This window comes from Moschus berezovskii, chromosome 18, assembly GCF_049115385.1.
Source record: "Moschus berezovskii isolate FMDL1 chromosome 18, NW_MosBer_1.0, whole genome shotgun sequence".
Taxonomy (NCBI): domain Eukaryota; kingdom Metazoa; phylum Chordata; class Mammalia; order Artiodactyla; family Moschidae; genus Moschus; species Moschus berezovskii.
This window is the reverse complement of record NC_142477.1, coordinates 11,914,988-11,941,769: the sequence shown is the minus strand read 5'-3', so window position 1 is coordinate 11,941,769 and position 26,782 is coordinate 11,914,988. Positions and strand designations below refer to the sequence as shown.

At 47.8% G+C, this 26,782-nt stretch overlaps 1 protein-coding gene across 1 annotated transcript; it reads left to right on the top strand.

The window, feature by feature from the left end:
• The first annotated feature begins 5,617 nt into the window (after nt 1–5,617).
• CFAP90 (cilia and flagella associated protein 90) lies at nt 5,618–22,585 on the top strand. The gene is made up of 3 exons (XM_055422280.2): nt 5,618–5,955; nt 20,081–20,197; nt 22,404–22,585. The coding sequence occupies exons 1-3, from the start codon at nt 5,809–5,811 to the stop codon at nt 22,581–22,583; spliced, it is 444 nt and encodes a 147-aa protein (XP_055278255.1). The 5' UTR covers nt 5,618–5,808; the 3' UTR covers nt 22,584–22,585.
• The last annotated feature ends 4,197 nt before the right edge of the window (nt 22,586–26,782 follow it).

Sequence of the window (26,782 nt, the reverse complement as noted above, 5' to 3'; positions counted from 1 at the left end):
TAGGATCATATAGGAAAGTATTTTTTAAAAAGGAACTAAAATCTCTTAATAATTGGAACCAAGATTGCTGGGAGAAATCTCAATAACCTCAGACATGCAGATGACACCACCCTTATGGCAGAAAGTGAAGAGGAACTAAAAAGCCTCTTGATGAAAGTGAAAGAGGAGAGTGAAAAGGTTGGCTTGAAGCTCAACATTCAGAAAACAAAGATCATGGCATCTGGTCCCATCACTTCATGGGAAATAGATGGATAAACAGTGGAAACAGTGTCAGACTTTATTTTTTGGGGCTCCAAAATCACTGCAGATGCTGATTGCAGCCATGAAATTAAAAGACGCTTACTCCTTGGAAGGAAAGTTATGACCAACCTTGATAGTAAAAAGCAGAGACATTACTTTGCCAACAAAGGTCCATCTAGTCAAGGCTATGATTTTTCCCGTGGTCATGTATGGATGTGAGAGTTGGACTGTGAAGAAAGCTGATCGCCGAAGAATTGATGCTTTTGAACTGTGGTTCTGGAGAAGACTCTTGAGAGTCCCTTGGACTGCGTGGAGATCCAACCAGTCCATTCTAGAGGAGATCAATCCTGGGTGTTCATTGGAAGGACTGATGCTAAAGCTGAAACTGCAATACTTTGGCCACCTCATGCGACGAGTTGACTCACTGGAAAAGACTCTGATGCTGGGAAAGGTTGGGGGCGGGAGGAGAAGGGGATGACAGAGAATGAGATGGCTGGATGGCATCACCGACTCTGTGGACATGAGTTTGAGTGAACTCCGGGAGTTGGTGATGGACAGGGAGGCCTGGCGTGCTGTGATTCATGGGGTCGCAGAGAGTCGGACACGACTGAGCGACTGAACTGAACTGAATTGGAACCAGCAAAGTTCGTCTTGTCTACTGTTTCCTGCACCTCCAGTTCCTGCCCTGCAGGATGTGAATTCACTCCCGGGGTGATGGCCATTCCACAGGGTTGTACCACCTCCTGACCATGCATCACACCTCAAGTGATGCTGGAGACTTTCACTGTCAGGCCCCCAGGCTTCTGTGACACCAGGTAGGCCCACAGGGGCGCCAAGGCAGCACTGGCCTGGGGTCACACAAGGTCGGGAGTGAAAGATAAGGAAGGAAGTCTCACCCCAGGAGGATGGGGAATGAGAAATAAAAGGTGCCTCCATGGTGAACGGCAGGTGACTCTGAGAGGCTGCTCCACGCTCCACAGAGAGTCCTGGGCAAGGTCAAGCTCCAGTTGCCCTGAGGAGTGACCTTGAGAATTCAGCCTTATATGGACTTTCCTGCTGCCTTCACTCGTCTGATGCCTTGCTCCTGATCCCTGGAATTACCTCCCAAATAAAGCAAGAGCCTCCAAGTCCTTCTCTTCGTGGATCACTGCCCTGTCGTGGAGAAGGGGCTTGTGTAACTGAAAGAGTCAATTCCTAGATAGGGTGATAAGAAGTCCAGGGTCCCCGAGGAAGAGAGAGGGGTCTGGGGCTCTTGAGGAGGAGATAGGGGTCTGGAATTCTCAAGGAAGAGAAAAGGACACCTTAGTCCCAGTCACAGAAAACTTTTCTTTCTTTAGTCCCAGAGCTGATGATTACACAACAAAACAACTCAGCTTAAACTCTGTACTGAGGATTATCTAACAACAACTGTCCTGCTTGAGGTCAGTTTCTCCTTCTTGAAAACCTTCTGACTAATCCTGTTATCTTAAAATACATATTATGGGAGTGGGTCTGCTAAGATCTTTCTATTGTTAGTTCTAATCCTGTCATCTTAAAATGTAAATTGTGCAGTGGGTCTAGTAAGATCTTTACAACCTTGAGACATTCTTTTGATTTATTGTAATAACCAATTGAAAAAGTATATAGCTCCCTTTGAGTTAGGTCATATCTGAATGGTCTTGTGGGTTTCCCTACTTTCTTCAATTTAAGTCTGAATTTGGCAATAAGGAGTTCATGATCTGAGCCACAGTCAGCTCCTGGTCTTGTTTTTGCTAACTGTATAGAGCTTCTCCATCTTTGGCTGCAAAGAATATAATCAATCTGATTTCGGTGTTGACCATCTGGTGATGTCCATGTGTAGAGTCTTCTCTTGTGTTGTTGGAAGAGGGTGTTTGCTATGACCAGTGTGTTCTCTTGGCAAAACTCTATTAGCCTTTGCCCTGCTTCATTCTGTGCTCCAAGGCCAAAGTTACCTGTTACTCCAGGTGTTTCTTGACTTCCTACTTTTGCATTCCAGTCCCCTATGATGAAAAGGACATCTTTTTTGGGTGTTAGTTCTAAAAGGTCTTGTAGGTCTTCATAGAACTGTTCAATTTCGGCTTCTTCAGCATTACTGGTTGGGGCATAGACTTGGATTACTGTAATATTGAATGGTTTCCCTTGGAAACGAACAGAAATCATTCTGTCGTTTTTAAGATTGCATCCAAGTACTGCATTTCGGACTCTTTTGTTGACCATGATGGCTACTCCATTTCTTCTAAGGACTGGAAAAGGTCAGTCCTCATTCCAATCCCAAAGAAAGGGAATGTCAAAGAATGCTCAAACTACTGCACAATTGCACTCATCTCACACGCTAGTAAAGTCATGCTCAAAATTCTCCAAGCTAGGCTTCAGCAATATGTGAATTGTGAACTTCCAGATGTTCAATCAGGTTTTAGAAAAGGCAGAGATCAAATTGCCAACATCCGCTGGATCATGGAGAAAGCAAGAGAGTTCCAGAAAAACATCTATTTCTGCTTCATTGACTATGCCAAAGCCTTTGACTGTGTGGATCACAATAAACTGTGGAACATTCTGAAAGAGATGGGAATCCCAGACCACCTGACCTGCCTCTTGAGAAACCTGTATGGAGGTCAGGAAGCAACAGTTAGAACTGGACATGGAACAATAGACTGGTTCCAAATAGGAAAAGGAGTACATCAAGGTTGTATATTGTCACCCTGCTTATTTAACTTATATGCAGAGTACATCATGAGAAAGGCTGGGCTGGAGGAAGCACAAGCTGGAATCAAGATTGCTGGGAGAAATATCAATAACCTCAGATATGCAGATGACACCACCCTTATGGCAGAAAGTGAAGAGGAACTCAAAGGCCTCTTGATGAAAGTGAAAGAGGAGAGTGAAAAGGTTGGCTTGAAGCTCAACATTCAGAAAACGAAGATCATGGTATCTGGTCCCATCACTTCATGGGAGATAGATGGGGAAACAGTGGAAACAGTCTCAGACTTTATTTTTTTGGGCTCCAAAATCACTGCAGATGCTGATTGCAGCCATGAAATTAAAAGACGCTTGCTCCTTGGAAGGAAAGTTATGACCAGCCTAGATAGCATATTAAAAAGCAGAGACATTACTTTGCCAACAAAGGTCCGTCTAGTCAAGGCTATGGATTTTCCCGTGGTCATGTATGGATGTGAGAGTTGGACTGTGAAGAAAGCTGATCGCCGAAGAATTGATGCTTTTGAACAGTGGTGCTGGAGAAGACTCTTGAGAGTCCCTTGGACTGCAAGGAAATCCAACCAGTCCATTCTAAAAGAGATCAATCGTGTGTTCATTGGAAGGACTTATGCTGAAGCTGAAACTCCAATACTTTGGCCACCTCATGCGACGAGTTGACTCACTGGAAAAGAGTCTGATGCTGGGAGGGATTGGGGGTAGGAGGAGACGGGGACAGCAGAGAATGAGATGGCTGGATGGCATCACCGACTCGATGGACATGAGTCTGAGTGAACTCCGGGAGTTGGTGATGGACAGGGAGGCCTGGCGTGCTGTGGTTTGTGGGGTCGCAAAGAGTCGGACATGACTGAGTGACTGAACTGAACTGAACTGAACTGATAGCTCCTTTTAAGACTAGTGAGTGTGGGGGCACGCTCTGCCCCTTCTGCTGTCTGTGTCAGAAGCTTTCCCTGTCCCTTTTTCACTTTAACGAAACTCTGCTACACAAAAACTCCTGAGTGATCAAACCTGGTCCCTGGTCCCGAAGCGGAATCTTCTTCGGAGATCACGAATTTGACATTGTTCACCATAAGCTATCATAACTCAATAAGGTAGGAGTTATGCCGTGCATGGCCACCCAAGATGGACGGGTCACAGTGGAGACCCTGACAAAACATGTTCCACTGGAAGAGGGGGGTTGGCAAACCCCTCCAGTATTTTGGCTGTGAGAACCCCACGAACAGTATAAAAAGACAATAAGATATGACACCAAAAGATGAGTCCTCCCAGGTCGGAAGGTGTCTAATATGCTACCGGGGAAGATGGGAGGGCAATTCAATGGACGTGCACTTGGGCAAACTGCAGGAGATGGTAAGGGTCAGAGAGGCCTGGCGTGCTGCAGTCCATGGGGTCACAGAGTTGGACACGACGAACAACAGCAACAGATCCAAGCCAGTATGCCAACTGTATTCCTCTACTGAATCACCAAGTATCTGTGGAGTAAGCACCTACTGTGTGCCAGACTGAGAGGGTGAATGTGCGCAGTAGCACCCTCTACAGCTCTCAGTCTAGTACAGAAGAGATCCGAGGGGAAGCTGAAGCTAACTGATGCACCTCCATATACCTGCACAGAAGGATTTTTCAACAAAACGATTTTGGTCTCAGTTTTAGCTGAGTTCTCAAGACAACTGGTGTCAACTGGTCCCATTTCGCAAAACGTGTTACCAGATCACCTAAGGAAGGCTATGATGGCTCCTGACCATTAGCTGGCCTCCTGTGTCAATCTTTAAAAGACGTTTGAGAGGCTGAGGGAGGTACTTGATTATAAGAGCCTTTTTTTTTTCTCTCTCTCTCTCTCCTGGTGATTTTATGAGGACCCCTGCTAGGGCTTCCAAGGGGGCACCGGTGGTAAAGAACTCGCCTGCCAAAGCTGGAGACACGAGAAAGGAGGGTTTGATCCCTGGGTGGGGAAGATCCCCCCAAATCCAAAAAACACAAGCAATATTGTAACAGATTCAATAAAAAATTTTAAAAATGGTCCGCATCCCCCCCCAAAAAAAAACCCTTAAAAAAAATAGACAAGAATTATCTTCCTAACATTGGTGTCCTCTGTACTTAAAAGCTTCCCAGCTGTCACAGTGGTAAAGAATCCAGCTGACAATGCATGAGACACTAGAGATGCAGGTTTGATCCCTGGGTCAGGAGGATCCCCCTGGAGGAGGAAATGGCAACCCACTCCAGTATTCTTGCCTGGAAAATCCCACGGACAGAGGAGCCTGGCGGGCCACAATCCATGGGATCACGAAGAGTCGGACACGTCAGACCTCACACAGGGCTGCCTAGGGAAGGGTGAGAGTGTGGTTTCCAGAAAGTTTTAAACTACAGGTGTGCCTCTGTGTTTCTATTGGGCGGCGCTGCTCCAGACCCTCTTGAATCACTTTCGTTTTACATCGATCCCGTCTTCGTCACCAGGCTGTCAGACCCCAGCGGACAGTCCCCTTGGTTCAAGGCTCATCCCGGGCGCGGGCACAGAGGAGGTGCAAGGTCATCAGTTGCCCAACCAACACGGTCTCAGGAAGGGACAGACTGCGCGCAGCAAGGTGAGCAGGTCGGAAAGCGCGGATCTCAGAGGCGCCTCCCCTCCCCGGGGCCCCAGCAGCGGCTTGAGCGGACCGGGCTCCCGGGAGTCCCACGCAGGAGCTGGGGGGCGGCGTTGCCAGGGGCACGGGGCCGGCCGGCCCCGCCTCGCCCCGCCCTTCCCAGACTCGCGCGGCTCGGCCGCCGTTTCCAGGCAACGTCACCTCCCGGGCGCCTGGCAGCCCGAGGCGGGAGCGCTGCGCCCCGGCCCTCGGCGGGAGGACGGAGCTCGGCGGCCAAATGGAGGACGACGAGGAGGAGATCACGGCCGCCGCGCTGCGGGGCAAGCCCCGGCCGCCGCCCATCTCGGCGCTGTCCGCCTTCAGCTACGTCCCTCCGCGGCGCCAGGACCCCAAGGAGCACAGCTACTACTGCCGCCAGGGCCGGGTGAGCCGGGCTGGGGTGCGGAGCTGGCGGGTGCTGGAGGGCTGGGACGGAGGACTGGATGCTGGTGGGGCTGCGGAGGTCAAGGGCGGGGCTGCATTGAGGGGACGGGGCGGGAGGGCTGATGCGGGCGGGACCGCAAGTCCGGGAGGTGACCCGGGTCGGGGAGAATAGGGGCGGGGCTACACTGCCTGGGCGGGACCAAGGGGGCGTGTTTGGGGCGGGGCTGCGCTGCCGGGGAATGAGATGGGCGCGGTTTCACTGAGGGGGCGGGTCCTGGGGGAGCTTCTGCCCAATCGGGAAGGAGTCTGGGGCAGGGGGTTCAGAGGGAAAAGAAATGGGGTGAGCCAACACAGAGACATTACTTTGCCCACCAAGGTCCGTCTAGTCAAGGCTATGGTTTTTCCAGTGGTCATGTATGGATGTGAGAGTTGGACCATACAGAAAGCTGAGCGGCGAAGAACTGATGCTTTTGAACTGTGGTGTTGGAGAAGACTCTTGAGAGTCCCTTGAACTGCAAGGAGATCCAACCAGTCCATTCTAAAGGAGATCAGTGCTGAATATTCATTGGAAGGACTGATGCTGAAGCTGAAACTCCAATCCTTTGGCCACCTGATGCGAAGAACTCACTCACTGGAAAAGACCCTGATGCTGGGAAAGATTGAAGGCGGGAGGAGACGGGGACGACAGAGGATGAGATGGTTGGATGGCATCACCAACTTGATGGAAATGAGTTTGAGTGAACTCCAGGAGTTGGTGATGGACAAGAAGGCCTGGCGTGCTGCAGTTCAGTTCAGTTCAGTCGCTCAGTCGTGTCCGACTCTCCGCGACCCCATGAATCACAGCACGCCAGGCCTCCCTGTCCCTCACCAACTCCTGGAGTTCACTCAAACTCATGTCCATCGAGTCGGTGATGCCATCCAGTCATCTCATTCTCTGTCGTCCCCCTCTCCTCCCGCCCCCAATCCCTCCCAGCATCAGACTCTTTTCCAGTGAGTCAACTCGTCGCATGAGGTGGCCAAAGTATTGCAGTTTCAGTTTTAGCATCAGTCCTTCCAATGAACACCCAGGATTGATCTTCATGAGGTCGCAAAGAGTCAGACACGACTGAGTGACTGAACTGAACTGAACACTGCGAAGGAGGGTGCTGGGGGCGGGATTACACTGCTGGGGAGGGTTTCTGGGGGCGTGGATGCAGGGCGGGGCGGGGCTTCCATGTCAGGTTAGGAGTCTGGGGATGCGGCTGCACAAAATGGCTGGGGTGGACTTAAGCAGCAGAGTCTGTAAGAGGTTCGAGGTGGGAGGGGGGCGTCAGGGTCCCAGGGGTGGAGGGTAGTAGAGAGACCTCTCTCTGGGGTTCTTAGACCCCAGAGAACTGCTACTAAGACGACCAGAGTAAGGCGGACCCCCGCGACTCGCCACCGAGGGGCTGGGCAGGGGCGGAGTCGGGGAAGGGGAAGGTGGATGGGGCGTGGGGGTGGGCTCAGTTGCTCAGTCGTGTCCGACTCTGCAACCCCCAGGCTTCCCTGTCCATCTACAACTCCTGGAGCTTGCTCAAACTCTTGTCCATCGAGTCAGTGATACCATCCAATTATCTCATCCTCTGTCGTCCCCTTCACCTCCTGCCTTCAATCTTTCCCAGCATCAGATCTTTTCCAGTGAGTCAGTTCTTCCCATCAGGTGGCCAAAGGATTGGAGCTTCAGCTTCAGCATCAGTCCTTCCAATGAATAGTCAGAACTGATTTCCTTTAGGATGGACTGGTTGGATCTCCTGTCCAAGGGACTCTCAAGAGTCTTCTTCAACACCACAGTTCAAAAGCATGAATTCTTCGGTGCTCAGCTTTCTTTATAGTCCAACTCTCACATCCATACATGAGTACTGGAAAAAACATAGCTCTGACTAGACAGACCTTTGTTGGCAAAGTAATGTCTCTGCTTTTTAATATGCTGGCTAGGTTAGTCATAGCTTTTCTTCCAAGGAGCAAGCGTCTTAATATCAAAGCTGCAGTCACCATCTGCAGTGATTTTGGAGCCCAAGAAAATAAAATCTCTCACTGTTTCCATTGTTTCCCCATCTGTTTGCCATGAAGTGGGAGTGGGGGAAGGAGCACAGTGCACCTGGAAGGGGAGCTGGGGGGACTGGACCTGCAGGGCGGGGTAGGCCAGAACGTGCAGCCAGTGTTCCCGGCCTTTCGGGGGTGGGTTAGGGCTGAGTGCTCTCTGGGGAAGCGAGGGAAGTCACCAGGTCCCTATTGCTTCTACAGAAGCAGCAAGCTGACCGGGTGCCCAGGATCTGGAGGAAGGTTGGGAGCTGGGGTCCGCCGCTGGGCGATCCTCCCTCTGAGGTCTGACTGCCTCAGGCTTGGCTGACTAGGTTTATTCTCCCTGAATTCACTAGTCAGTCACGGGGCTCCACCTTTCTGGGGCCAAATCAAGCAAGCAGCAGAGAGATGCCCAAAGTGGCCAGACCAGGTTTCCATGTCTGGAAGGAGATCAAAAGTGAATGAGAAGCGTAGTTCAAATACGCCCCGCCACCTGCTTTAAGAAAGCTTTATTAAAACACAGTGACAAGCTCCTGTGTTTAGTATTGTCAGTGGCAAGCTCGCAGAGTTGAGTAGCTGCAACCAAGACAGTGGGACAGGCAACGTCTAAAACAGTGATTGTCTGTCCCTTTACAGAAAACACTTCCAACCTCTGCTCTGATGTCTTACAGCCCCGGGAAGGTAGGGATGGGTCTTAGACAAAGTAATGCAAATAGATCATAAGGAAAAAAAAAACACAATTAAAACTCAGTACAGTTGATCGCTGGGGTCATCAGTCAGTTCAGTTCAGTTCAGTCGCTCAGTCGTGTCCGACTCTTTGCGACCCCATGAATCACAGCACACCAGGCCTCCCTGTCCATCACCAACTCCCGGACTTCACTCAAACTCACGTCCATCGAGTCGGTGATGCCATCCAGCCATCTCATTCTCTGTCGTCCCCGTCTCCTCCCACCCCCAATCCTTCCTAGCATCAGACTCTTTTCCAGTGCAGATTCAATTCCTGAAGCCTTTAGTGTTATAGGAGAAAAAAAAAAAAAAGACCCAGGAGAAAGGTTAACACTTAAATAAAAAGGCCTTCAAGGCAGCAAGAACCACAAAAGACATTTCAAAGTCCATTCACAAGCCAACTCCCAATTGTAATGAAGTCCTTGTGTGAAGTGGTATTTAATCAGCTTCAGGACTCCAGAAGCTGATCCTCTGACCTTGAGAGCATTTGGACTAAAGAGGATGAAGTGTGTATCAGAGGTTTGCTGGTGACCCAGCTGCCACTAAATTCTTTGTAAATAATTCCAAGCTCTACTCAAAGCTGAGAAGAAACATTGAGAAACTAGCTCTTCAGTCAGTCTCTCTGTGTCACCCCTCACTGGTTAGTTCCTTAGGAGCACAGGAGTCCTGGGTAAAAATACTGTGTGTGTGTGTGTGTGTGTGTGTGTGTGAGTCACTCAGTGTTGACTCTTTGCGACCCCATGGACTGTAGACCTCCAGGCTCTTCTGTCCATGGGACTCTCCAGGTGAGAATACTGGAATGGGTTGCCATGCCCTCCTCCAGGGGATCTTCCTGACCCAGGGATCGAACCCAGGTCTCCCACATTGCAGGCAGATTCTTTACTGTCTGAGCCACCAGGGAAGAGCTGGGTAAACTACTGACTCTGTACTATTAGCTCAAGTTACAGAGCAATCACTCTGTCACACCTTGCCTGTCTCTGAATCAGAGATCAAACAGAACCAACTGCGTGGAGCTCTTATGAGAATTAATTTCTGTTCGTTTCCAAGGGAAACCATTCAATATTACAGTAATCCAAGTCTATGCCCCAACCAGTAATGCTGAAGAAGCCGAAGTTGAACAGTTCTATGAAGACCTACAAGACCTTTTAGAACTAATACCCAAAAAAGATGTCCTTTTCATCATAGGGGACTGGAATGCAAAAGTAGGAAGTCAAGAAACACCTGGAGTAACAGGCAAATTTGGCCTTGGGGCACGAAATGAAGCAGGGCAAAGGCTGATAGAGTTTTGCCAAGAGAACGCACTGGTCATAGCAAACACCCTCTTCCAACATCACAAGAGAAGACTCTACACATGGACATCACCAGATGGTCAACACCGAAATCAGACTGATTATATTCCTTGCAGCCAAAGATGGAGAAGCTCTATAAAGTTAGCAAAAACAAGACCAGGAGCTGACTGTGGCTCAGATCATGAACTCCTTATTGCCAAATTCAGACTTATATTGAAGAAAGTAGGGAAAACCACTAGACCATTCAGATATGACTTAAATCAAATCCCTTATGATTATACAGTGGAAGTAAGAAATAGATTTAAGGGTCTAGATCTGATAGATAGAGTGCCTGATGAACTCTGGACGGAGGTTCGTGACATTGTACAGGAGACAGGGACCAAGACCATCCCCATGGAAAAGAAATGCAAAAAAGCAAAATGACTGTCTGAGGAGGCCTTACAGATAGCTGTGAAAAGAAGAGAAGAGAAAAGCAAAGGAGGAAAGGAAGGATATAAGCATCTGAATGCAGAGTTTCAAAGAATAGCAAGGAGAGATAAGAAAGCCTTCCTCAGTGATCAATGCAAAGAAATAAAGGAAAACAACAGAATAGGAAAAACAAGAGATCTTTTCAAGAAAATTAGAGATATCAAGGGAACATTTCATGCAAAGATGGGCTCGATAAAGGACAGAAATGGTATGGACCTAACTGAAGCAGAAGATATTAAGAAGAGGTGGCAAGAATACACGGAAGAACTGTACAAAAAAGATCTTCACAATGAAGATAATCACGATGGCGTGATCACTCACCTGGAACCAGACATCTTGAAATGTGAAGTCAAGTGGGCCTTAGAGAGCAGCACGACGAACAAAGCTAGTGGAGGTGATGGAATTCCAATTGAGCTATTTCAAATCCAAAAAGATGATGCTGTGAAAGTGCTGCACTCAATATGCCAGCAAATTTGGAAAACTCAGCAATGGCCACAGGACTGGAAAAGGTCAGTCTTCATTCCAATCCCAAAGAAAGGGAATGCCAAAGAATGCTCAAACTACCACACAATTGCACTCATCTCACACGCTAGTAAAGTCATGCTCAAAATTCTCCAAGCCAGACTCCAGCAATAGGTGAACCGTGAACTCCCAGATGTTCAAGCAGGTTTTAGAAAAGGCAGAGGCACCAGAGATCAAATTGCCAACATCTGCTGGATCATGGAGAAAGCAAGAGAGTTCCAGAAAAACATCTATTTCTGCTTCATTGACTATGCCAAAGCCTTTGACTGTGTGGATCACAATAAACTGTGGAACATTCTGAAAGAGATGGAAATACCGGACCACCTGACCTGCCTCTTGAGAAACCTGTATGCAGGTCAGGAAGCAACAGTTAGAACTGGACATGGAACAACAGACTGGTTCCAAACAGGAAAAGGAGTACGTCAAGGTTGTATACTGTCATCCTGCTTATTTAACTTATATGCAATGGCAAGCCACTCCAGTACTCTTGCCTAGATAATCCCATGGATGGAGGAGCCTGGTAGGCCGCAGTCCGTGGGGTCGCTAAGGGTCGGACACGACTGAGCGACTTCACTTTCACTTTTCACTTTCACACATTGGAGAAGGAAATGGCAACCCACTCCAGTGTTCTTGCCTGGAGAATCCCAAGGATGGGGGAGCCTGGTGGGCTGGCATCTGTCGGGTCACACAGAGTCGGACGCGACTGAAGTGACTTAGCAGCAGCAGCAGCAGCAGAGTACATCATGAGGAACGCTGGGCTGGAAGAAGGACAAGCTGGAATCAAGATTGCCGGGAGAAATATCAATAACCTCGGATATGCAGATGACACCACCCTTATGGCAGAAAGTGAAGAGGAACTCAAAGGCCTCTTGATGAAAGTGAAAGAGGAGAGTGAAAGGTTGGCTTGAAGCTCAACATTCAGAAAACGAAGATCATGGCATCTGGTCCCATCATTGCATGGGAAATAGATGGGGAAACAGTGGAAACAGTGTCAGACTTTATTTTTCTTTTGGCTCCGAAATCACTGCGGATGCTGATTGCAGCCATGAAATTAAAAGACGCTTACTCCTTGGAAGGAAAGTTATGACCAACCTAGATAGCATATTAAAAAGCAGAGACATTACTTTGCCAACCAAGGTCCGTCTAGTCAAGGCTATGGTTTTTCCCGTGGTCACGTATGGATGTGAGAGTTGGACTGTGAAGAAATCTGATCGCCAAAGAATTGATGCTTTTGAATTGTGGTGCTGGAGAAGACTCTTGAGAGTCCCTTGTACTGCAAGGAGATCCACCCAGTCCATTCTAAAGGAGATCAGTCCTGGGTGTTCATTGGAAGGACTGATGCTAAAGCTGAAACTGCAATACTTTGGCCACCTCATGCGATGAGTTGACTCACTGGAAAAGAGTCTGATGCTGGGAGGGATTGGAGGCAGGAGGAGACGGGGATGGCAGAAAATGAGATGGCTGGATGGCATCACCGACTCGATGGACATGAGTTTGAGTGAACTCCGGGAGTTGGTGATGGACAGGGAGGCCTGGCGTGCTGTGGTTCTTGGGGTTGCAAAGAGTCGGACACGACTGAGCGACTGAACTGAACTGAACTGAACTGAATGGATAGAAAGTGGCACACAGTAAGCCCAGTGTGAGCAGATCTCTTCTTGTTATTATCAGTTTTATTTGTTCATCTTAGTGATGATTGGAGTTTCCTTTCATTGAAGGTTGGGTCTTGGGGCCTGTCTTTTATCCTCCACACTTGTTGACAGTTGGAAATTGATACAGGTGAGGCAGTAGTCTGAGTGTCAATGTGTCAATCTATTGGTTCCTAAATTCTAAGGCATCTCCCCTGTGGGAGCTGAAAGTCAAAGCTCTCATAACAGCACACTTATTCAAAACCTGTGGCTCAGGTGGTAAAGAATCTGTCTGCTACACAGGAGACCCAGGTTCGATCCCTGGGTTGGGAAGATACCCTGGAGAAGGAAATAGCCACCTACTTCCAGTATTGCCTGGATAATGCCACAGACAGAGGAGCCTAGTGGGATTCATGGAATTGCAAAGAGTCTGACCGACTGAGCGACCAACACTTTGACTCTCAATGCCTTGGATCTTAAGACAAATTTATCCTCTAAAGCTGCTAGCAAAAATGCTATCAACTCCTGTCCCGCTCTCGAAGGGGCCTCTAGCAGTGTGTGCTTTCCCCATAGATTCAGTTCAATGGTATTTTTAAATGACTTTTCTTCTTCTTCCGCCTCAGCCACATTTCAGCCCCTGAAATGCAAAGACTTAAGTCAGAGGAGAATGACCTTTCATGAAGGTTTTGATTAAATTTTTCAAAGTCTAAGAGCTGCATTGAGAAAAAAAAAAAAACACAACCTTAGGCAGTGTTAGAATATGCTTTCTGTCATGCTAATGTGAATTGTGGATAGCTCTATCGTGAGGGAAGCTTTGCTTAGAAAGCCCTATCTCAGCTTTGGTGGGATTAGCCAACTTTCCTTGCTGGTTTGTGGGAGACATGGAGGCAAGGGGATGAGTGTTTCTTTACCCTCCTGATACTGAATTTCTCTTTGCCAAGTGCGGCCGACGACTTGGTAAAAAAGATGACAGGTTTGACTTCACAGAGGTGCAAAGGGGCATCTCTGAAGGGCCAGTGCCAGCGTCCATGATGCAGGAAGTGTTCAATCTCAGCTCCACGAGCCCCGCCTGAGTGGAGGAGCCTTTAGGCACCACGCACGCCTGCCAAACCTCGGGCAGGTGAGCCCCAGTTCTGTTGCTGGCCAGCCTTTAGAATCTAGACAGGTTTCTCTCTGTTATCCAGCAGACTCTCGCACCCACACACCATCCAGTCTCAGCGTGTACTAGCCAAATGCAAGTATGCCCCCTGCAAGACACATTTCCATTCCCACCCCTGCTTGATTTTCTCCTTGGCATCTAGTACTGTCTAGCCTACTAAATGTTTTCCTTAGTTATCCTGTTGTTGTTGTTTTCTCTCTCTCCTATTAAAATAGGAGGGCAGGGATTTATTCGTATGCTTTCTGTGTCTTCAACAGTTCAAAGAATGCCCACAGTCTCAGTTGGTGTGTCATAAATACCTGCTGGTGAATCAATAAGGATGAATCAATTAATGGATGCAGATTTTTTTAAACAAAGTGACAAGTCACCAATTGACAAGCTTAGCCTCTTAGACTAAACAGAGGTTTCCTTTTGGATTATCTGCTGTTTGGGTTATCCTTGACCTTGTTCTTGTCCTAGGGGGACCAAAATTGGGAGTGGACTGTGATTGCCTCTCTCTGCCTGGGCTGACTGCCCTTGCTCTGCTCAGTGATCTGTCCCTGGAAACTTAAGGTCTGGAGGGGTGGGGCTGAGTGTCTTCCTCCAGCTTAGGAAGGGGCAGGGCACCAAGGAAGGATGATGCAGTGAGCTGAGGGGTCATGTGTGTCCTTCTAGTTGAAGTCCTCCTTCTGGAAGGAAACACCGGGAGGGGGGAAGAAGTGTTCCAACCAGTCATGACCGCCGTGTAAACACATGGTGAAGGCCTTTCCATGTGTGTTTATGAATGTGATCATGTGCGTCAAACTTCTTAAACTAATAATATGTTCGCACATGATCACACAAGTATGTGTATATACTTGCAGCACACTCTTCATTTAACACTACATCTCAGACTCTTTCAAAATCATCCCCCTTTAAGAAGTACAACAATCAATCAATACGTGAAAAGTGTTAGTCACTCAGTTGTATCTTGACTATATGTGACCCCATGGACTGTTGGGGGCTCCTCTGTCCTTGGGGTTTTCCAGGAAAGCACACTGGAGTGGGTGCCATTTCCTTCTTCAGCAGGTCTTCCTGACCCAGGGATTGAACCTGGGTCTCCTGCATTACAGGGAAACAGCACTTTCCCCAATATATTTAAGCCTCTTAGGCTCGTGTAAGATTAGATTCAGGTTTCAGCCCACGTGGATGGCTTTTTCTTCCTGAATGTGAATTGTTGCGGGTAGGGGGGTCGGTGGGTGAATGGGGAGCTGATATCAGTGGAAGAAAGAAGGCAACTGGCTCCACTCTTGTTAAATTGACAAAATATTCAGATTATTTGGAAAGTTATGAAAATGTCCCCAGCTTGGGATCTTAACTCACAGAAGAGGAAACAGTCTTTGCCAGGAACCAAAGAGATAGTTGAGTATTGTTCTTTAAAAAATGTTAAGGTTATGTCCTTGACAAGCTCCAGTTCTTCTGAGATATAGAATTTTGAACAATGTTAAAATTAATGAAAACAACCTCCTTAAGCTTCATCTACTGCGTAACTCCCAAGGAGAAGTGCTGAAAGTATCAGAAGGAAAAATGAGTCTCTTAAGAATCAAAGAAAACTACTTTTGGTCACCTTGGGAATTTTTAGTTTTGAAAGTAGGTCATACAGCTCTGGGTAGGCAGACAGTTCTGAAAGCCTGCAGGTGACAGGTAGTGGTACCATGGCCCATGAGGAGAGGAGATGAATGTAGTCCCGTCATAACCTTGTTAGTCAAGGTGGGCTGGGATGTGCTGTGCAGACAAATGGACTCCAAACCCTGAGAGTCTTAACTAGTGGTGTGTCTGAGCCTGATCATACTGACAAAGGGGGATTTTAGCATTTCTTCTGGACTTTGCATTCAGTTAAAAGCCTGAAATTGCCACGATGGGTATACTATACCACAGAAATGATCAAATGCTACAAAATTGGGTCTTTTTTCCCCAGAGAACAGGTTGTTAACACAAGCCCACCACTAGCCTTAAACATATAAACATAATAAAATATAGCCCAACATATATGTTTCTCCTGGACAGCTCTTCTGAATGTAGTGACTTGGGAAACTAGGCTTCTCCATTTTAGTTGCTCCATTATTGTCAAGGCCTGGGAATCTTTGGGGCTTTGTAGTCCTTCCTTGGATCCTTTAATTTGCTGGCCATTGAGCAAGGTGAGAATTAATGTTTTCAAACTGTGGTGCTGGAGAAGACTCTTGAGTGTCCCTTGGACAGCACAAAGATCAAACCAGTCACTCCTAAAGAAACTCAAGCCTGAATATTCACTGGAAGGACTGATACTGAAGCTCCAGTACTTTGTCCACCTCATATGAAGAGATAACTCACTGGAAAAGCCCCTGGTGCTGGGAAACCCTGGGGGCAGTAGGATAAAGTGATGACAACAGAGGATGAGATGGTTGGATGGCATCAACCATGGCTCTAGATTATGACCAAGAGCCCAGATTGTATTACTGTGTAGATGGAGGTGACGGACTTTCAAGTAACTGTCTGTGTCTGCCTTTGGGCTTCTGCTGGGGCTGGCCTGGAGCTCTGAACCCTAAAGGGAATGGTCCACATTGCAGTAGCTCCCTTACAGAAGGCAGGCATGCTTGTTTGGAGAACCTGCCTCCCACCATCCCAGCAGAGTGGGTGGCAGGCATCCTTGAGCTTCTGATGTATTTCTGCAGGGCCCACTGGCCTGGGGATTATTTAAAAAAAAAAATTTGCTGCAAGATTTCCTTAATCTCTCTAGGCTAGACATGAGCACCCAGCCAATGCCAGCAGCTTCTGGTTCTGTGCACATCCTACTCATTGATGTTAAAGATGACTGAGATTTTGGGCTTCCCTGGAGGCCCAGTGATTGACTCCATACTTCTAATGCAGGGGGCTGTGGGTTTGATCGCTGGTCAGGGAATGAAGATCTAACATGCCATGCTGTGTGGCCAAAAAAATAAAAAGAGCCTAAAAAAAAAGATACTGAGGTTTCTCTTTCATTTCCTAAAGGTTTTTAAAGTTTGAATTTTATGTGATAAGCACATGTCTGATTTTACATGGTCAGAGTGGTGGGTATTCTCTGTGGTATTTCCCCTTTTGCTTTTATGCCTAGGAGGCCCCTTATGGCTTTTCTTTTCAGCTATTTCACTAATCCATCCTGAGTTTACTTTTGCCTGTAGTGTGATATGAAGACCTAAGTTTCATTTTCTTTTTTCCCCAAACAGCTCTTCACGGCACGAAAATCTGAATAATTTATCACCTCTCCATTGATTTGGGTCTTTGACTTTTTTATCTGTATGAGTACAAGGTTGGACTTCCCTGGTGGTCCAGTGTTTAAGACTCTGTGCTTCCAATGCAGGGGGTCGGGGTTCAGCCCCTGGTCAGGGAAATAAGATCCCATATGCCATTTGACATGACCATGTATGGATGTTAGAGTTAGACTATAAAGAAAGCTGAGCACTGAAGAATTGATGCTTTTGAACTGTGGTGTTGGAGAAGACCCTTGAGAGTCCTTTGGACTGCAAGGAGATCCAACCGGTCCATCCTAAAGGAAATCAGTCCTGAATATTCACTGGAAGGACTGATGCTGAAGCTGAAACTCCCATACTTTGGCCACCTGCTGCGAAGAATTGACTCATGGGAAAAGACCCTGATGCTGGGAGAGATTGAAGGCAGGAGGAGAAGGGGCCAACAGAGGATGAGATGGTTGGATGGCATCACCGACTCGATGGACATGAGTTTGAGCAAATTCCAGGAGTTGGGGATAGACAGGGAAGCCTGGCATGCTGCAGTCCATGGGGTCTCAATCGGACATGACTGAGTGGCTGAATGGAACTGAGTACAAGGTTGCCTTCAGGAGGTTGTTGGTTGCCTTTAGGAGGGGTGAAAGTTAGAGCCGGCCAAACCAGTGAGTGCACAGACCCAGCAGCTGAGTGGGAGAGACAAGGCGGTGCCAAGAAGAAGCTCCTGCAAGGTGGCCTCGTTCCATGCCCACTGGGGCGCAGATTGAGAAGCCACAGCTCCTCCTCTAGCACTTGGAGTGACTCAGAATGCAGGCAGCTCAGCATTCCAGCATCACTGAATCAGCGTCTTGTACATGGTGCCTCTGAAACTTTGAAGAACCTGAAGATAATGTTTCTAAAAGATAGCCTTGTTTTCCTGATTAGATGGTTAGTGGTGTTGCAGGGAAGAGCCAAAATGGCTCCATGTTGGAACTGTGTTGACTTGCTTTCTGTTGCTTCTGTTATTATAATAATTAATAGTGGCCTGCCTCAGAGGGCCCTGCCCCTCTGCCTGACTTTTGGGAAAAAGTGCCTTTGTTCAGGACCCTGTCCACCTGTGGATGACAGGAAGGAAGAAATTAACATCCTCTGCCTGAGCCTTGCCATTCTAGGAGATAGTTGTAAGATTAATGGCCTGTTTACTTTGTCACCTCCCCCACCCCCTGATCTCTGTTCTATAAAAGAACCTGGCATCTAGACCTTGATGAGATGGTTATTTTAAGACGTTAGTTTGCCATCTCCTCGGTCAGCTGGCTAACTTGTTGCCTCAACACCCCATCTCTTGGATTCATTGGCCTATTGTGCTTCGAGCAGAGCAAGCGTGGGCTCTGCAGAACTGGTACCAGGACAGCAGCCATGTCTGGGTTATCTTCAGACCTTCCTGAGCAGGAGCGGACTGTCCTGCACAGGACAGATGATGTGTGAAGGCATTTCCAAGGCTGGGCTGAAGCTCCGTCACATTCCAGCCATTTCCACTTTTGCTGGAAGCCCTGGGTTCCCGCACTGAGAGTCTGCGGGATGTGGTTTCTGCCAGACGGTGCACACAGCATGCATCCTTTTCACTGTGACCTTCTACCTCCATGTCCTGCAGCTGGAGGGGGTCATTCTAGCATGAATACTAGAAATTTTTTTCCTAGCATATCAGGAAAAAGACAAAATAAGCAGGCTCAGGTTCCAGACCCTGTGATCCCAATTCCAGTGAGATGGCCCCTCTGTGTTCACTGCTGGAGGATTCAAGGCAGGTGGTTTTTGTAGTTATTAAGTCACTAAGTCATGTCTGACTCTTTGACCCCATGGACTGCAGTACACCAGGCTTCCCTGTCCTTCATTATCTCCTGAAGTTTGCTCAAACTCATGTCCACTGAGTTGGTGATGCCATCCAAACATCTCATCCTCTGTCATCTCCTTCTCCTCCCACCTTCAATCTTTCCCAGCATCAGGGTCTTTCCCCATGAGTCAGTTCTTTGCATCAGGTGGCCAAAGTATTGGAGTTTCAGCTTTAGCATCAGTCCTTCCAATGAATATTCAGCGTAGATTTCCTTTAGGATTGACTGGTTTGATCTCCTTACTTTCCAAGAGACTCTCAGGAGTCTTCTCCAGCACCACAGTTTGAAAGCATCAATTCTTCAGTGCTCAGCCTTCTTCATGGTCCAACTCTCACATCTGTACATGACTATTGGAAACACCATAGCTTTGACTATACAGACCTTTGTCAGCACTTGGCTGGAGGAACATAAATGCCAGGCCTGACTTACAAGGTGGAAATTAGAGATCAGCTGACACATGGATTTCTTCTTTTACTAGATACCAAATAAGGCAGTTTTATTTTTGTAGTAAGAAAAATTGGGGATTAAAATTATGGAGATGTTGCAGATGGTAGTTCTGTTAACAGGATCATTTTCTAACACATCAGAGCTCTGTGTGTGTGTTCATACATATGTTTGCTATACGTATAAAATACATGAATATTTTACATGTATATATAACATATGCCAAATATATCTATCTTCATTCATATATGAATTACAGGTTTTATAGTTGCTGTATATGATTAAAGAAAATATTTCTGTCTTTCTGAAGAAGGAGAACATCTCTTTGAATATACTGTCCTAGTATTCAGAGATTGTTCGCTTTTCAAAGTTGTACAAGCCTATTAGAGAAAATTTGAGAAATTCAAGAGAAGCAGAAATGAAGGAGAAAACACAGATATCAAACAGATTATTATTATTTTAAGGTTTGAGCTCCAGGATGGAGTCAGGGAGAGTGAGGAGCCTCTTCTGGGAAGAAGGGGTCTGTAACAAGTGGAATAAAAGGGCCCCTGGAAACATCCATAGTCTGTTGGCGCCTCTCGGGAACCAGGGGCCTGTCCTCCCTGCTCTCGTCACTGCCCACATGATGACGTTCCTGATACACGTTTGTTGCCGTGGGGAATCTCTATACGTTATCTCTACTTTCCATCAGGGAGAGTTCAAACCCCCTGAAACTTCCACGACTCAGCCCCTGAATAAACCCATGGTTTGCTTTCTCTTTTTATTCCCAGACTGGAATCATTTCCCTGTATGACTGTGTTTTTAAGAGGGATCCAGGTTATAATCAGAAGTTACACCGAGATGACAGAGAACACGCCAAAAGCCTGGGACTCCACGTTGCTGAGGAGGTAATAGCAAGAGGGTATCACCGGGTGTGAACAGATTCACTGTGTGCGTATTTATTTACCACTGTGTCCAGTCGGCCGCATGAAACTCTCCCCTGTCTTTCTGTGCCAGGAAGAGACGACTAAGCTTCTGTCACTGTCACTTGGTTCTGCCCTATTAAACTGTCTGTTCATTTTTGTGACTTGTTTAGTCCTATGAAAGTGAAAGTGTTAGTCGCTCAGTCGTGTCCGACTCTTTGTGACCCCATGGACTGTAGCCTGCCAGGCTCCTCTGTCCATGGCATTCTCCATTCACTGGAGTGGATTGCCATTCCCTTCTCTAGGGGATCTTCCCAAACCAGGGATCAAACCTGGGTTTCCTGTATTGCAGACAGATTCTTTATGTCCAGGGAAGCCCAGCCCAGTCCTATAGAATTTAACAATTCCATGACAGTGAAACTCAGAAGTTCTTTCTGACAGATAAACAGGTCTTTGCTGAACCTCTGAGGCCTCATATCACGGTTCCAGGGGCCCTGGCCTTCCGGAACTGAAAGCACACAGGCAAGAGAGATTATTTCTGCCGAGTTACTGGGTCACTGTATGCACCACATATGGTTCAGTTCCTCTGTTTATCTGAATGGTTTTCTGGAAGGAGCTGACAGGGTGGGTTGTGACCAACCAAGGGAACCAGACTTCCAGGGCGAGAAGGTCAGGCTCTCAGCAGATGCCTGGGGTGGAGGGAAGGAGGAGGAGGCTGTGTGTCCCCTAGGCAGGGTCAGGACCATCTGCCCACTGGGTTAGACCCCACTTCCACACTAGAACATTGTCTCCATAAAATCTGACGCGAGGACAGTATGTTTATTAAAATTCATGTGCTGCATTAATATCATCATCTTTGTACAATATGCAGAAATCAGCGTGTAAGAGCTTCTGGTGGGACTGCTTTTTGGATCAGAGGATTTTTGCCTGCAGCTGTTAATGTTTTTAGAATGTTGCCATGTCAGTTTCCATGAAACTTGTAATTGACCTGAAGTTGAGTGAGGGAAGTGCTAAGAGGTATCACTGCTTAAGTCACAGACATGAACAGTTTCTCTGCTGTTGTTATTCAGTGGCGAAGTTGCGTCCCACTCTTTGCGACGCCCATGGACAGCACTTCCCTGTCCTTCACTGTCTCCCAGAGCTTGTTCAAACTCACATCCGTTGAGTCGGTGATGCCATCCAGCCATCTCATCCCCTGTTGCCCCCTTCTCCTTGGGTCCTCAGTTTCCCCAGCATCAGGGTCTTTTCCAATGAGTCTGTTGGTTTTGGTTTGTATTAATTCATTCCCAGTTAGTAGTGAAATTAGTGCTTGTCTCTTACAAGTGTGGACTTCCCTGGTGGCTAAGACGGTGAAGTGTCTGCCTATAATGAGGGAGACCCGGGTTCAATGCCTGGGTCGGGAAGATCTCCTGGAGAAGGAAATGGCAACCCACTCCAGTATTCTTGTCTGGAAAATCCCCTGGACGGAGGAGCCTGCTGGACTACAGTCCATGGGGTCGCAAAGAGTCGGACGTGACTGAGCAACGTCACTTTCACTTTTCTCACAAGTATACATGCCTAGCATGACTTAAAGTCAGTCAGACATTTTGAGCCCCTCCCATATGCCACTGAGTATAAAGGGAACAAAACAGGAGTGTCTGCCCCCCATAGAGCTGAAGTTCCCGTGAGGAGACAGAAGAATAAAAACCCAGTAAATGATGAACTGAATTCCAGGTAGTGATAAGTGGTATGCAGAGAGATACAGCCCTTTAAGGGGATGGGGACAGTGAAAGGATGTGGGGTCTGGGGGTGTGCTGGGGGCTGGGGAGATGAGGAGTTGGGGAGATGTGTGTCTGGGAGAAGGTAGGAGGGGAACAGAAGACAGAGGAGCAGCAGGGAGAAGGGAAGAGACGGAGGAGGAACGCGATCCAAGGCAGTGGGTACCTGGCGCCCCCTGCAAGATCTTGGACTGTCCTCTGAACGTCTTGAGGACACTGGTGGCCCGGAGCAGAGGGGACAGAATCTGACCTGGTTGAAGAGCTCCCCCCACCCCACCCCGGCCAGTGGCATCATGTGGTCTTAACCGGCCCCTTAGGGGCTGCGATGGTTCACGTGTAGGTTTATTCTGTGCCGAGAAGCCCGGTGGAGGCGGGAGGCGGGTGTGGGACACGCAGGCGTGGACGGGTGAGAACGCTCTGCTTCCCCCGTACAGGAGCGCGAGCGGCCGGTGGGGGTGCTGTCGTCTTCGGTCTACGGGCGGCGCATCCAGCAGCCCGTGGAGCCTCTGAACCGCGACCACGGCCGCGCGGGCCACGTGAAGGCCGACTTCTACCGGAAGAACGACATCACCAGCATCAAGGCGCCTGGCTTCGGGCACATCTCTCCCGCCTGAGCTCCTTCCATGGCCCAAAGGGCGCACGGGCGAGAGTGGTGGCACGGGCGGGGCAGGAGGGAGGGCAGCGCTGGGGACGCTCGGAGGGCCTCCCGGGGCCGGTGGGCGCCCGTGATGCGCCCTGGACGCGAGCTGGGCCGCCGGGAAGGACCAAGGACCACGCAGCGCTGCTCGCCTGTGTGTTTCCTGGGCGAGCAGCCTGGCCAAAGGCCTGCAATTCTTAGGATGGACACCTGGTATGACATTCTTCCCCTGGAACCGATTTCCAAGATGAAATGATGCTGGAGACGGATCCACTGTGGGCATCTGAATAAAATGAGAACTCTCTTCCCCCTTGCCCGCGGTTGGTTTTGCTCTGTTCGCTCCTCTGCAGGTTTGCGCGTCTCCCTGGCGGAGGCACCCATGGCGATGATGTGCGGGTGTTTTTCTTACCCGTTATGGAAACTGATACCGTCTGATGGCACAAATAACACTTAATGGGAGATACAATAAAATTGCCTTTTGGCACAATTAGACTCTAGATTCTACAACCCCCTCCCCCTCTCCGAGGTCTGAGGCACAAATCACAGAATTTTGGATAACTAAGGACAAAAGCCCCCTGCAGGACGCGTGACGTCAGCTGCCAGTGAGCAGGGGCAGTACTCCTCCAGGTGATGCGGAGGCTTCTCTGGCTGCGGAGCCTGGGCTCTAGGGCCCTTGGCTTAGTTGCCCCAGGACATGTGAAATCTTCCCGGACCAGGGATCGAACTCGTGTCCGCTGCATTGTAAGGCGGATTCTTAACCAGTGGACCACCAGGGAAGCCCCATCTTTAAAGTGGGAGTTCCAAGCCTTGAAGAGTTTGTTTGGGAATCAAGGAGTCACTGGACTGTGTTTGCCGACCCCATAGAGGCAGTGACGGTCCATTTGTAGTTTTCTTTTAGGAAGCAGCTGGTGCTTTTAACCAGAGTTGGAAATGTTTACTCTGGAGATGATTTGAAACTTATTTCAAGTGTTAAGATGTTGGCTATGGATTTAATGAATGGATCTCTTGAAAGAAATCACCCCTCATCTATTGTAATAAAATTTCCCACAGCTTAGCAGTTAATGGGCAGTGATTAATTAATTTCAATGCTGATTCCTCCACTGCTCCTTATATTGTTTTGACTTTATAACACTGTGTTCCTGGCAGTTTCAAGGTTGAGCGGCTGTTAAAATATTTCTTTATACTTTTGAAAATGTTTCTTTACTATAGCTGAAAAAATGTTTTTTCCACTATAGCTTTTATTTTTTTTCCCAAACAACTAGCAGTTTATTGAGAATGTCTTTGGGTGCACTAACTACATTTATAATAACATCATAGAAAGTATACAAAGTTTGGGTTATGGAAATTTTTATAAATTACATTTAAAGTCAGTCTTGACTATCAGGAAAAGGCATCTTAAAGAAATGCCTTCATCTGAAAGTAGTTGCAGTAAATTAACATCAGACTAGATTATCTTCAGTTACCTTAAGTCAGACCCTACTCCCTTACCCTTCCACCGCTTTTAAAAAGCAGGCCTTGAACTGGGCAAGATTTCAAAAACTCACATTTGTTAGGCAGCAAGGGAAAATTAAATGTATTTCTTCTAGCATCTTGACTTTTACACTTCAAAGACAATCAATGAATGCCTGTTAGTTGACTTTCTCAAAGAGAAACATATATTAAAAGAATTTGTTTCCACCTATCAAGTTTCGGCTGCGAGTCAGTGTTTTTCAAAAGCAGTGTTGCTGTCTTTAGGAAAGCACTGCTGCACTGGAAAAAGGAAAACCACGGAAGACTGATGACAATGTAGGCTTTAAACAGGTGTCACTGGAAATTCTGCAGAGTTAAGGGGACTGGATTCACAGCATTTTTCATGAGGGGGGATTCCTACCAGACTTGGAGGCTCAGAAGAGCTTTGAGGAGTCTCACGTGTTGTCAGCGTTGCGGGCATTATGGCTGACGGACGTGGATGACAGGTCCTCTCATTTGCATAATCTGCTCATGGGAATGTCTGGAGTTGCCCAAACTGAAGGGGCTTTGGCCCTGAGCCACACTTTCAGATTCAGGAAACAAGCAGCTTTCCATTTTATCTCATCTCGGTCATCTGGGAAACTTGGGGCATGCTCCCGGACCTCTCTGCACCCCCTGTTTCCTCTCTTGCAAAATGCAGGGGGGGTCTCAGGCTTGCCTGTGGATCAAAATCACGTGGAGTTGTTCTGAGCACAGCAAGCATGCTCCCCCACTGCCCACCAGGATTTCCAACTTGGCAGGTCTGCGTTGGGGCCTGAAGCACGTGCATTTCTAACACGTTTCCAGGTCATGCTGATGCTGCTGTCTGGGAACCTCACTTTGAGAGACCCAGGTCTGCACAAACCTTTGAGAGGCAGACTCTGATAATGACTCACTGCTTTAAAAAGTCTACTGTTTGATAAGACTGGAGATACAGCCTTGGGGGGAAAAATCAAACATCTCCCTTTGCATGCCAGGGCAGCGGTTGAGGGGAAACATTTAAGAATGCGGGGCGGAGACTTCTCTGGTGATCCAGCGGCTAAGGCTCCAAGCTCCTAATGCAGGGGGCCCAGGTTCAATCCCTGGTCAGGGAACTAGATCCTATATGCCACAAATAAAAGTTCGAATGCCACAACTAAGACCCAGCACAGCCAATAAATAAATATTTTATAAAAGAGAGCTCTCGGGTGTACATGTGTCCCCCTGTCCCAAACCCCCTTCCCACCTCCCTCCCCACCTCCCTCCCCATCCACCCATGGCTGGTTCATGTCAACGTATGGCAAAAACCACCACAATATTGTAAAGTAATTAACCTCCAATTAAAATAATTAAAAAAAAAGAGCTCTTGGTGAATCACTCATCTGCGGGTGTCTTAAGGGCAGGTGACATGGGGGGTCTAGGATGGCTGCTGTAGGCTGTAAGGGATGAAGAACCCACAGGTGCCATCTGAAGTCACTGAACCTAGGGCGTCCTAGCCCAGATTTCGGTTACAGCAAAGACAAATGCCCTTATACCATTTTCCTCCTTTCACTCACCTTTCTAGAGAATTAGATGTATGAAGGCCAATGCTGAGTTGCAATTATTGGATCAAAAATTTCTGACCGAGGCAGACAAATGGACAAGTCATGCTGTATCCCCACTCTGGGATGAAGGCCAGTTATTAATTTTGATAAGCGCTTTTTACCAAGTACGAGCCACGGTCCTGGAAGGGTGGCCGCACTGATCCTGCAAGGCACTGGCAGGAGCAAGGCCTGGGTACCTGCCAGCCTCTCTCATGGTCATTAGCTCTGTTAATCAGACTTGACCCCACGAGCTGCCAATGAGGAAAATACTCCTAAGAGAAACTGAAATGTGTGTTCAAAGTCTCACAGCTAGCAAAACACCAGAGGCAGGGATCAAACCGAGGGCTTTCCTGCTTCAAGTACAAGTTCTCAGCCGCTTCCTAGTGGATCACTGGGGTCCTCTACCTTTTACAGAGGCCTGCCCAGCCAGGCTGGCGTTTGCAGCTCTGCTTTTAGACATTCCATTATGCACGACCTGGGTTGGCCAAAAAGTTTTGTTTGGATTTTCTCATAACAGCTTACTGAAAAACCCAAACGGACTTTTTGGCCAACCCTCTATTTACTCCCCTCTTTGGTAAAGTATTGGACTTCCCTGGTGGCTCAGATGGTAAAGAATTTGCCTACAACCTGGGTTCAACCCCTGGGTTGGGAAGAGCTCCTGGAGAAGGAAATGGCAACCCACTCCAGTATTCTTGCCTGGAAAATCCCATGGATGGAGGAGCCTGGTAGGCTACAGTCCATGGGTTCACAAAGAGTTGGACACGATTGAGCAACTTCACTTTTACTTTGGTAAAGTATGATATCTTTATGTAAAGGAAGACACCAAAACTTTAGTGTTGGATTTACAAAAACACGCTTTTCCAGGGTTCCTCTTCAAAAATGCATAGATGTTGGCTGTGTACCATATTAAGTCTCCTCAGACATAACAGGCAACCCGTGGGGTTTTGGCAGCTTCTCTCATTAGTTCAAATTACTGGGATGCTGATGTACAGAATTCCAAATTACTCTGTGTCTCACAGCTCTACTGAAGTATTACAGTAGACCAGAGTATGCGGACAGTGTGTGCTGATGGCAGCAGAGAATCGTTCTCCTAGTGAAATATTTTTCCCTGTAAATCTTCTGTGTT